This window comes from Rhamphochromis sp. 'chilingali', assembly GCF_963969265.1.
Source record: "Rhamphochromis sp. 'chilingali' genome assembly, chromosome: 4".
NCBI lineage: Eukaryota > Metazoa > Chordata > Actinopteri > Cichliformes > Cichlidae > Rhamphochromis > Rhamphochromis sp. 'chilingali'.
The window spans coordinates 21,302,411-21,313,829 of NC_137948.1; the positions used below are offsets into that span (position 1 = coordinate 21,302,411).

The 11,419-nt window shown below is 40.7% G+C and overlaps 1 protein-coding gene across 2 annotated transcripts; it reads right to left on the reverse strand.

Annotated features, from left to right (window-relative positions):
• Window positions 1-1,018: 1,018 nt before the first annotated feature.
• On the reverse strand, window positions 1,019-10,456 carry ankrd49 (ankyrin repeat domain 49). Of its 2 annotated transcripts, none has more exons than XM_080881239.1 (3): window positions 10,301-10,456; window positions 7,554-7,775; window positions 1,019-3,771 (listed from the first exon to the last, which is right to left on the reverse strand). In XM_080881239.1, exons 2-3 carry the CDS (start codon window positions 7,764-7,766, stop codon window positions 3,295-3,297), a joined length of 690 nt encoding a protein of 229 aa, XP_080737365.1. In that variant the 5' UTR covers window positions 7,767-7,775; window positions 10,301-10,456; the 3' UTR covers window positions 1,019-3,294. The 2 variants fall into 2 exon arrangements, with proteins under 2 accessions (XP_080737365.1, XP_080737364.1); XM_080881238.1 differs by having other exon boundaries at window positions 1,021-3,771; window positions 7,554-7,772; window positions 10,301-10,449.
• Window positions 10,457-11,419: the final 963 nt, after the last annotated feature.

The window sequence follows — 11,419 nt, forward strand, 5'->3', positions numbered from 1 at the left end:
CTCAAGACTGGTTTTTCTAAGGTTTTATGGACTGATGAAATGAGAGTGAGTCTTGATGGGCCAGATGGATGGGCCCGTGCTGGATTGGTAAAGGGCAGAGAGCTCCAGTCCGACTCAGACGCCAGCAAGGTGGAGGTGGAGTACTGGTTTGGGCTGGTATCATCAAAGATGAACTTGTGGGGCCTTTTCGGGTTGAGGATGGAGTCAAGCTCAACTCCCAGTCCTACTGCCAGTTTCTGGAAGACACCTTCTTCAAGCAGTGGTACAGGAAGAAGTCTGCATCCTTCAAGAAAAACATGATTTTCATGCAGGACAATGCTCCATCACACGCGTCCAAGTACTCCACAGCGTGGCTGGCAAGAAAGGGTATAAAAGAAGAAAAACTAATGACATGGCCACCTTGTTCACCTGATCTGAACCCCATTGAGAACCTGTGGTCCATCATCAAATGTGAGATTTACAAGGAGGGAAAACAGTACACCTCTCTGAACAGTGTCTGGGAGGCTGTGGTTGCTGCTGCACGCAATGTTGATGGTGAACAGATCAAAACACTGACAGAATCCATGGATGGCAGGCTTTTGAGTGTCCTTGCAAAGAAAGGTGGCTATATTGGTCGCTGATTTGTTTTTGTTTTGTTTTTGAATGTCAGAAATGTATATTTGTGAATGTGGAGATGTTATATTGGTTTCACTGGTAAAAATAAATAATTGAAATGGGTATATATTTGCTTTTTGTTAAGTTGCCTAATAATTATGCACAGTAATAGTCACCTGCACACACAGATATCCCCCTAAAATAGCTAAAACTAAAAACTACTTCCAAAACCATTCAGCTTTGATATTAATGAGTTTTTTGGGTTCATTGAGAACATGGTTGTTGTTCAATAATAAAATTATTCCTCAAAAATACAACTTGCCTAATAATTCTGCACTCCCTGTAAAATGTGCTTAAAAGGAAAACATTTGGCGTATTTTAATTCCACATATATATTATTGAAAGCACATACATATTTTAACACAAACATGTCTTAATAGCCGGGGTTCCTTTTAATGGTCATTGCCTGAGAAAAAGCATGCAGAGAAGAAGATCTGTAAAACCTTGTCACACAAAGTAAGAAGCTATTATTAAAAACTTTAATATTTAGCAGTAACTGAAAAGAAAAATATTCTAGTTGCGATCTATGTTGCACACAGCATGTTTAAACTACTTTAACTGTTGATGCCAGAGGTCAGAGCATAACCAGACTGCTTTGAGCTGACAGGGAGGCCAGCAGTAAATCAAATATTAACTCAATGGGAACTCAAAAATTAAACCTCACTTTAACTAGACAGCACCAAATCACAATAACAGTCGCTCAGTTTTATCTGTGTCACGGCCCATGGCTCGGCATCCAGGGAGCCGTGGGAGGCTACGGTGGCCACACCCTCGGGCTGGGCCGCCTCCAAACCACCTACGTCTCATCTGAGGCAATCACCGGAGGACTACTTCAGCCAGCTCTGACAGCTTCTCTTCGCCAGTCCGTAAGTCTCCTCCCAGTGTGACCAGCATTCGGCGTGGAAGCTTGTGGCCTCCCTCCCTCCCTAGGATTCCCTTCACGGGCACCTCTCCCCTCCAAGCTCCACGGTCCTGCTCTACCTGTAAGCCTCGGCAACTTATGAAGTCTAGCTGTTCATTTCTTGACAACCTGCGTGCTGTTAACTGTGTCTCCCCTTTCTGTTGCAGTTTCCCCACGGTCCCGATTACGGTGCTCCTGGGCTCCACGCTCCTCGTTTCCCCCCGTGGTATGAGCCTTAGTTTTTCGTTTCCTTAGCGTTGTTAAAAGATTCTTCAGTTCAATAAAAACTTGTACATAGTTCTGAGCTGCGGTGTGCTGAGTCTGCTTTGGGGTCCTGTTACCTGAACACTCCGTGTTCTGTGACAATCTGGATTTACAAGCTGGAAATTAGAGGTCATCCAGGTCTTTATGTCTTTAAGATGTTCCTGCAGTTTAACTAATTGGTGTGTGCTACCTGACTTCCGACTTCATAGATAAACCTGGGTATCATCTGCAAACCAATAAAAATGCATGCTAATGATATTGCCTAAGGCAGGGGTCCCCAATGCCAGTCCCTGCAGGTTTTAGATCTCACCCTGAGTCAACACACCTGAATCACATGATCAGTTCATTACCAGGCCTCTGGAGAACTGCAAGACATGTTGAGAAGGTAATTTATCCATTTAAATCAGCTGTGATGGATCAAGGCCACATCTAAAACCTGCAGGGACACCGGCCCTCGTGGACTGGGATTGGGGACCCCTGGCCTAAGGGATCCATATATAATGTCAGCAGAATCCTAGAACCCTGTGGACTTCCCATTTACATTAACACATTGGGGTTTATTAGATATGATTCAAATCACAGCAGTGCAGTATCTATGGCATGCTCTAATTTCTATAATAAAATATTCTCAACAGTATCAAACACTGCACTGAGGTTTAGCCATACAAGCACAGACATAAATCCACTGTCAGAGGCCAAAAGAAGATCAGTATGAATATTCACTAATAAGCATAAGTTACAACCAAGTTATGCAGAAAAGCATCTCTTAAAACATGTCAAACCTTAAAGCAGATGGGCTATAGCAGCAGAAGACCAACCTGGATGCCATCTCTGTCAGCTAAGAACAGGAAATTGAGGCTACACAACAAGTTCACTATAACTGGACCATAGAAAGTAAAAAAACATTGCCTGATCTGATAAGTCTCATCCATCCTACCTTTAATCAGTGTTTCAGGCTAGTAGTGGTGTTGTAATGGTGTGGGTTATATTTACTTGGCACATTTTGGGCACCATAGTACCAAGTGATCATCGTTTGAGTACCAGAGCCTACTCGAGCAACAAATAAAGTGGCTAATGAGTGTAAAAGTTAGGCCCTACACAAATCCAAAGAAAACCTTTCAAGGTTGAAAAAGACTTTTAGTTAACAGGTAGATACTAAAATAACTACTCATATATAATGGTTTGAATTTCTAATATCTAAATGTCACTGAACAATTGGCACTCAGAAACACAGCTTGAATCTTATCACAGCATCTTTTCAGCTCCTCAGAAATCCTGCAATTTCAGGTTTAAAGAGACCTTTTTTTAACCTGTGGTCTATTGCAGAATAAAAGAGAAGAAACTTTCAGTCTAATTGTAAAGAAGATGAATTGGAGATTTGACATTCACGTTTATTATGTTGCTTCAAAAGGAAACCTGACCATGAGCAAGACATCAATACTAATGTGAAAGCCTGTGTGGGCCTGTGCTTTTGTTCATGAGATGGGCACCACATTCACATAGTCTTCCACCATCTCAAACATAAAGTGATGGGGCCCACTACGTCGAGCCACCTCTCCGGCAGTCTCCCCGCTGCTGCTGCGGAGCCCCGGCTTCAGATGGCGCTGAGAGAGCAGCAGCTCTAAGGTGTGTCTGGAGTCTGTTTTTGAGAAGCTTGTGTATGAAGCAGCGAGATGTAATGGTGTGAGTCCACCGTTGGTCTGGGCGTTCAGTTCCGCTCCGTGCTGCAGGAGACAACTCGCCACAGAAACGCGGCTCCAGCGGCAAGCGCTGTGAAGGGGAGTCCAGCCGTCGATGGTGCGGGGGTTGACCTTAGAGCCGCCGGCAAGCAGAGCACAGACGACTTCGATGTGACCGCTGTATGCTGCACGGTGCAGGGGAGTGTAACCATCTTCATCACAGCAGTGCACCAGCGAAGGATCAGCAGCTAACAAACTGTGGACTGTGGCAAGCTGAAAGAAAACCACATAAAGTGATTGTAAGAAAACCTTTCATTTGAGCTGCTCTTTCTCAAATAAAACTTCATTTCTGCAACATTGATCACAAGGTCGGCTCCATTTGTGCTTCATGCAAACTTTAAATAGTCACATAAGCACCTTCGTTTATTTTTTACTTTGCGGTAAAGGCACCAAAAGCTGTCAAAGGACCTGATGCAGCAGTTTGATTTTCAGACTTTCTGATACCTCTTCAGCAAAGCTTCGGTTTAACCAACAAACTGATACCAATAACGTAGGCTAACAAAGAAAAAAGGTCAAAAGGAACACTCTGCAAACACTTGTCAACTAGTCTCTGAGCAGTGGAGAAACTTTAATATAAACTGGAAACGTAGACTGTTCAGCTTCAAAGTAAAGGTTACCCATATGGAAAAGATATATATAAATCTTATAAAGTTTGTATCTGTCTTGTGTGAAACTTGTATGAAAAGCATATAAGAGTGAAAACAGATATAAGATCCCTTGAAAAAGTATATAATGAAACTTGTATGTTTTGGATACTTACTAAAACAATGTATGAAAGTAATTAGAAAGTGGCCACTTTCATGAGTAATCACATATAAGTTTTTACTATTTCTTTTCCATATGGGTATGCCTCACCACTGTAACTACAGACAGACAAAAGATTAATGTAGTTACTGTGATGTCACCAATTTTTAAACCTTAAGATAAGCATATTTGCAGTTGCCATTTTGATTTACTTCAGTTCCATTTAAGTGTTTTTTCACCGTATACCTATTTTAACTACTGACTTCCAGCAACCGGTTGGCAATAAACAGTCTTTCCTTGCAGCTGGTGGTTATCAGGGAGTTACCAACCTCCTGCTATGCCTGAGTAACTGGGGCCCAAGTCCAACTGCTAAATACAGCGCAATGCACAAATTATGATTTAAAGACAGTAATGTCAGACTGAAAATCACCCTGCAGGAGGAAGAACTGCTGTTTAAATTATATTCACACATGCACTGTAGCCCCGGATCAGGCGTCAAAAGATCTTCTCCCTGCCAGCTTCCTTGTACAAAGTCAGTGCAAGGTCAAACTGAGAACACAGAAGGCAAAAGCTCTGGGAATTTACAGCAAATGAGTGGGTGCTGCGCATCCTGCCTCCTACATGCTCTACCCAGCTTCTTAGCTCCAAAGTTAAGCTGACTTGTTCCAGAGGTGAGAACAATGAGAACACATCTGATGAAAATCTCCTGCTGTGGGCTACATGTACAAAAAGGAAACTCTGGACAGCTCCATGAAATTATTCTCCTGACATTATCAGGACTTACTGTCTGGAAACTGCTCAGCTGAATTCTTCTACTCACTTAATCAAGACAAAAATCAAGAAAATTTGTCATGACTCCAAATAACTTTGAATTATTTGGGAATTTATTCCACGCACGAATCTTTTTCAATTATGGTGTGTTGAGGGAAACTGCTGGATGTGACAGTGTTATAATGCAAATAATGAACTTTGATTAAATTACGCTGACGCAAGTTTAATTATCTGCAAGTGTATATTGTTTTTCATTCAGCTTTTGTGCTTTGTCTTTTTCGGGAGTTCAGGCTGTATTAAATGCAGCTGTGTTTCTGTGCTGCTTCCTGCCTCATGGTGTAGAAAGTCATGAGATTTTTTATTCCTCGGTGGAACTTCTGCAATTCTTGACATTTAATATTGAATTTACCACAAGTCTCAGACAGCAGGTTACTCATACAGCTATACTGGTGCATTAGTATATAGTTCTATCATTTTTAATCTAGACGGTCACTTTGTAAACTCTGACTGTGTTTTGTTTTTATTTTTTATATAACTGGGGAAAAGGTATTGATGCCTTCTGAGTATTAAAATTTGAAATTCAAATATAATCACTGCTGCCTGTGAAATATTTACAACTAATTCACGAGTTCCCATTTGTGGTTAGAGAGCCATGTGTAATTTTAACTAGAAGAAATAATCATTAAAAAAAAAAAATCAACATTCAAGACTATTTATTTACACTATTTAACCTTCTCAAGTGGAAACAACTTAAAGGATACCACAAACCATCCTGTGTGTGGTCAACGTCTCCGTGGGATTAGAACAAAAATCTGCCAAAATAAAGGATGCATATGATGAAACTGTGCTTTTATCTTTGTATTTATCCTTAAAGGTGAAGTGTAAAAATAAAGTGAATATACGAAGCTGATTAGTTTTGCCATTGCTCTACCCTCACACTTGGATGATGTCCAGCTTCAGCCAGTAGGAATTTTATGCAGTTACGATTAGTTGCTGCTTAGATCTCGCAGCAGGCCAGAGATCTGTCGGGGGAAAATATTTGTTTGACAAACATTTGACTTTAATGGAGTGACTTTAATTTGTGTCCCTAAATGCTGTAATTACTATTTATTCAGCTCTGCTTCTATCCTGAGATGAAGACTCAAAGGTCATGACTGGTTTGAAATTCATAAAGCATCAGCTTGTGTTGTGATTTTTTCCCCAGTGTGTGCCCCCAGGACTTTAATTCAAACTAGAATAACTAGTGTCTAGTAATTGACCAAGAGGGATGCTTGGCTGAGAAATTGCAGTAAATAGACGTGGCAGTCAGTGTATCCTGAACTAAAATTTAGGGGAGACATCAGCAACAGCAAAGACCGGCGGCTCTATACCTTCAGTTTTCATTTCCCAGTGACCTTTAAAATAAAAAAGCTCATGCTTTAAAATAACATAGGTTTCCAGAGGAGTAGTTTTACTGTCAACAAATAGTCAGCAGCAGATGCTACATTGGATAACTCAGTATCTTACAAAGAAAACCAGCGACAAAGAAGGAAAAAGAACAGACTGATCCGCTCGCAGCTGCTGACTGCAAAGAGGAAGATGATGGGGAAGAGGGCAGGAGTGTGTGAGGGGGAAGCAAAGTGCTGCTTTTAAGATGACAGCAAAATGTATTTTTGTGGTATTATGTTGAGACCACTGAAAGCTGCTGTCGCCATTTTCACGACAGGAAAAAGTCATTTGCAGAAGAAGCTGTACTGCGACAGCCGTTTAATCTCGGTACAATAATAGTGTTAACTCGTTTCCTGGTCACTTCTGAGACTGCAGCGTATTTAGGTGAACTTTGTATAAGTTTGGTATCTTTAGTTAAGTAAAGGTCATCTACAGAGAGTTGGGATCAAAACGGGTAAAATTCATCTTAAACTACCAAAAAAAAAACCTACAGTAGTTGACAAAAGTGAGCTAAACTGCAGCAGCACAAGATGTTCATGTTGATAGATGGTTAAAAAAAACTGGATGCCCAAAGGATGAAAATCAAACCATGTTTCAGTTTAAAGACCTGAATGACTGATGATACCGTTTGTGCTGCAACAGATGGAAGAAAAACTCAAAGTTTAACTATTCAGGCTACAATATAAACGAGGATATTATCTCCTTCCTTTGGGTTCTACTGTAGTTCACGTGAAGAAGGAAGGAAATGAGAAGCAAAACAACTAAACTTTTCTTTTCTTTTTTTTTTTTTTTTTTTTAAACGCTGCAAAAACGAAGATGAAGCCAGAAGGGAATTGGTACCAGTTGGCACCAGGAAAAACTGGCACTTTGTTTCAATAGATTCACACTTCAAATTAGATAGCCTGTCAGCAGTGACAGTAGCTCACTGTAAAACAAGGATGGAAAAGATTTTTCCCCATACATAATATCATTTTCACAAATTTCCTTGAAATAATAATATTATTTTAAAGCTCTACCGCTCACCCCTAATCTGAAAACAAAACTGGACTTACGCGATTGTTTTCTGCCGCCCACAGAATGAGCTCGTTGGGTTCATCTTTGAGAGCTTCCTCCTTTTCCAGATACCACTCCTCACTGTGCTCCCTCTCCTCTGGCTCTTCTTCATCGTCCTTGCTTCCGGTCCACACGCTGCCAGACCCTCGGGGGATCAGGTGTCCGTGTGTGTCGAGAAGCTCGAGCTGGTTAAAATCTTCTGGAAACTCCATCAGTCGCTGCTTTGGACAGAGAAGACACGTCAGAGTTATTAGTTTGTTCCTCGTGTTAAGGTTGAAGTAGACACAAACACCAGTGAGCCACCCAAAGAACCAATTAATTTCTACCTAGTGTTTGTGTAAGATATGATCTACCAGATCTTTAAAATGTAAGTGTGCAACGACCTAAAGCCTTGTGGCTCATTTATTTCCCCCAGTTCTTTATAGACCGCATTGGATAAAAAATGTCCAGCATCATTAGGATTACAGAAACATATCCAGCTGCCGGGCTCGGGCTACCTCACTGCTGACAAACAGTCATTATAGAAGAATCTGGCATGCACAGATGGTTTCATAATTATTTTTGGTCTGTTGCTTCTTAAATTTGATATTCGCACCTTTAAGAGTAGACAAACAATAAGCCATCACATCTGTTGTTCCTGTCAGATTCTTTCTTAGCTGCGGCACTGACACAATGAGGGAATTAATGAGTAGAAAAATAATTAAAACCTATTTTGGTAACTGGAAAATGTCAAATATAGACCTTTCAAGTTTCTCAAATGTGAGCTGTCATTCCATTATTCCTAGTTTGCAATATCAGAATGGTTAATTGACTGGCAGACTTTACAACAGAAACCATTTTATCGTCATTTTTGTTATGATCAGACATTCTCGCATCAGGTTTTTAGCTTTTTTTTTTCCTTTCTCCCTTTTATGTCAGTCTAAATTAAATCTCTCGGGTAGGACAAAGCTGACTACTCTCAGTGGCTAAAAAATAATTAACTGAAAAATTACTGAAAGGGAAGTGATGAAAATTATAATTGTATCAAAGTAAAAACAATGTTTAATTTTACATGGTGTGAATCAAAAAACTTTAAGTGATTGCTGCTTATTAAAATAGGGTTAGGACAATAAATCGGATGAGTTTGGGTGACTCAGGATGTTAGAGCACAACCCTGGTTTGACAGTGCAACTGTTGTGGGTGGACTCTCAGTGCAGAATACTGTAAATGTCAGAACAAAAACAAACATGCTCCTGTTCAGGGGGCTTATCTTCAGGCTTTGATGTTGGGAACTTCTGTTTGGTCACCCGGTTGTCGCGTGAGGCTCCGCTCTCATCATTAGTGACACTCAGGATTGAGGAGAGTGAAAGGGATTTCCAGAAAACTGCACTGGAAACGGTCCAGAGGTGCAGAGAAAGGTGACTTTAAGAGGCATCAGGTGTGGTTTTTTTGACTAGGTCACTCCAAACATTTTTGTTTTGGAGCCGTTAAGAAGTGGACTGCAAATCTTTTTCCTGCTGCAGGACTCAAATGTGTTCAAGCTTCAGGGCATGAATGTCAGACATTCTCCTTCAGAATTTTCTGGTAGAAAGCAGAATTCATGGTTGCATCAGTTACGACAAGTCATCCTGATCCTGAAGCCGCAAAGCAGCCCCAGACCATTACACTACCACCACGATGCTTGACTGTTGCTACGATGCTCTTTTTATGAAACCTTTGACTCAGTCCATGGAATATTTTCCCAAAAGTCTAAGGCATCATCAAGATGTTTTTGGGCGAATGTGAGACAAGTCGTCGTGTTCCTTTTGGTCAGCAGTGGTTTTTGCCTGTTTGTTGTTTTGCAACCTCCTGGATAAGTCGTTGATGTGTTCTTGGAGGAATTTTGGTAAGCTGGCCACTCCTGGAAAAGTTCAGTGGTGAAGCTGGTCATTTCTAGACAGTGCCTCTCACAGCAGTTTGCTGGAGTCCAAAACCTTGGAAATATCTGTGTAATAATTTCCAGACTGATAGATGAGAAATTGTTTCTCAGGAGTTCTCGACTTTCTTTAGATTGTGGCATGATGTGTTGCTTTTAGAGATCTTTAAATCTACTTCACTTTGAAAAACAGGTTCTATTTACATATTTCATAATTGAAGAGGTCCAACAGTAACCAGGTCTTTGCATGGCTAGCTTTCCAAAAAAATGTGATTAATGGCTTTGAATTTGTGACTTAACAAGGTGGGGAATTACATTTTGACAGTGGCCGGTGCGGTTTTTATAACTTTTGCCCTTAATAAATGAAATCACCACTTACATACTGCATTTTGTATTTACTCGGGTTACCTTTGTATAGTATTAAAATTTGCTCATCGTTTCACTTGACTGTAAATGCAAAAGAAAAAAAGCCTTGTTAACCTGACTCATGTGCATTAAAAATTTATTATCTTCATCAATGCTTCTTCAGCATTAAGTCTTTATTCATGCTCAAATGTAAAGCAAAAATAATGTAGGGTTTAGAACTGGAGCTGTAATGCAACTCAATGAAAATAAAACATCTTTAAGGGGTCCTAAATGACCTGACAACGACCCTATTCCTTGAGAAATGTTCACTTAAAAATGAACATGACAACTTTATTAGGAGACCTCCAAAGGTTGATTCTGTTCATCTGGACGGAGCGTTTTCAGTGGGAGAAACGTTTCGTCACTCATCCAAGTGACTATGAGTGAAACAAAGGCGTTAGATTAATTTTACAAGCAGTTCACGACATTTAATTCACACTTACACACCTGAAACTGTTCCGCCAGATGCCGTTGTTGACATTCCGCACCGTGACGTATGGTGGCCGTGTTTTGACGTCCACTATCTGTGAAGCACCGCTCACAGACACGAGTGTAACTGCTCTAACTGCTAGCATAGAAAAGCAAAGCGAAGTACGTTTCACCTCGTCCACACAAAAACACGCTGCAGTGAAGACAAGCGGGATATGTAGTTCTTCGCCTAGTTAGCGCCAAGCAGACACGCCATTGAAAGACTCCATTACCCACAAACGCTCGCGGAGGGTTACTTCTTCTTTTATTCGACATCTGGTAGTAAAACTGCTGCTTCCGTCTGGCAGAACAATTGGTGCCGGTGTTATAAATACAGATTTATTAAACAGTTAGTAGTGAACACGGAGGAAGTGTTGAACATACCGATATCGATACTTTTAAACTTAAAAAGGTAGCTAATGTAGGGGAGAGCAGTGTGCCATGGTTTATGAGATGAATTATGATTAGTTTGCAAATTCTGATCACTAAAGCACTGTGAGTTTTAGTTTTCACAATAATTTCCTAATAAAAACAAACCTGCTTTTGATTTATTTTGAAAATATATTTTATGGCAGTCATCTAAAAAAATTTTTTTTTAAACACAATTTAGTGGGCTACATACCAAACTTAGAGGATAGAAATAAAGTATTGTAACGATGGTTAAGTGTTACTGGACAGTGACATGTTGGTTTTCTCTGCACACTGTTGTTGTTCCTTTAAGATTCATGTTTGGTTGGGCTGCAGGAAGTAGTGAGGGTGGTGTACAGGAAGGGGTGGGGGGACCTGGTTGTTCTGTGTGTGTGCCAGGCTGAAGAGAGGTGTAGTTCGAGAGCGCTTCCCCCCTGAGTTAACAACCCGCTGGCTTATGTGCCGAATAAACGGACAAACTGAGACCCCAACCGTCTGGTTCTTGTGAACGTTACAGTATTGATCCAGTTGTGCTGGCACTGATCAATACCAGCATTTGTATCTATAGTGTAGAGTGATCGGATTGAGCCGCCTGACATCTTTGTGTTTCTTTAAAAGGAGTGAGACTTTCTGGTAATCTTTTAAAGTGATCTTGAACAATAGTTCTCCAGGCTTTCTGAAGGCTTTTGG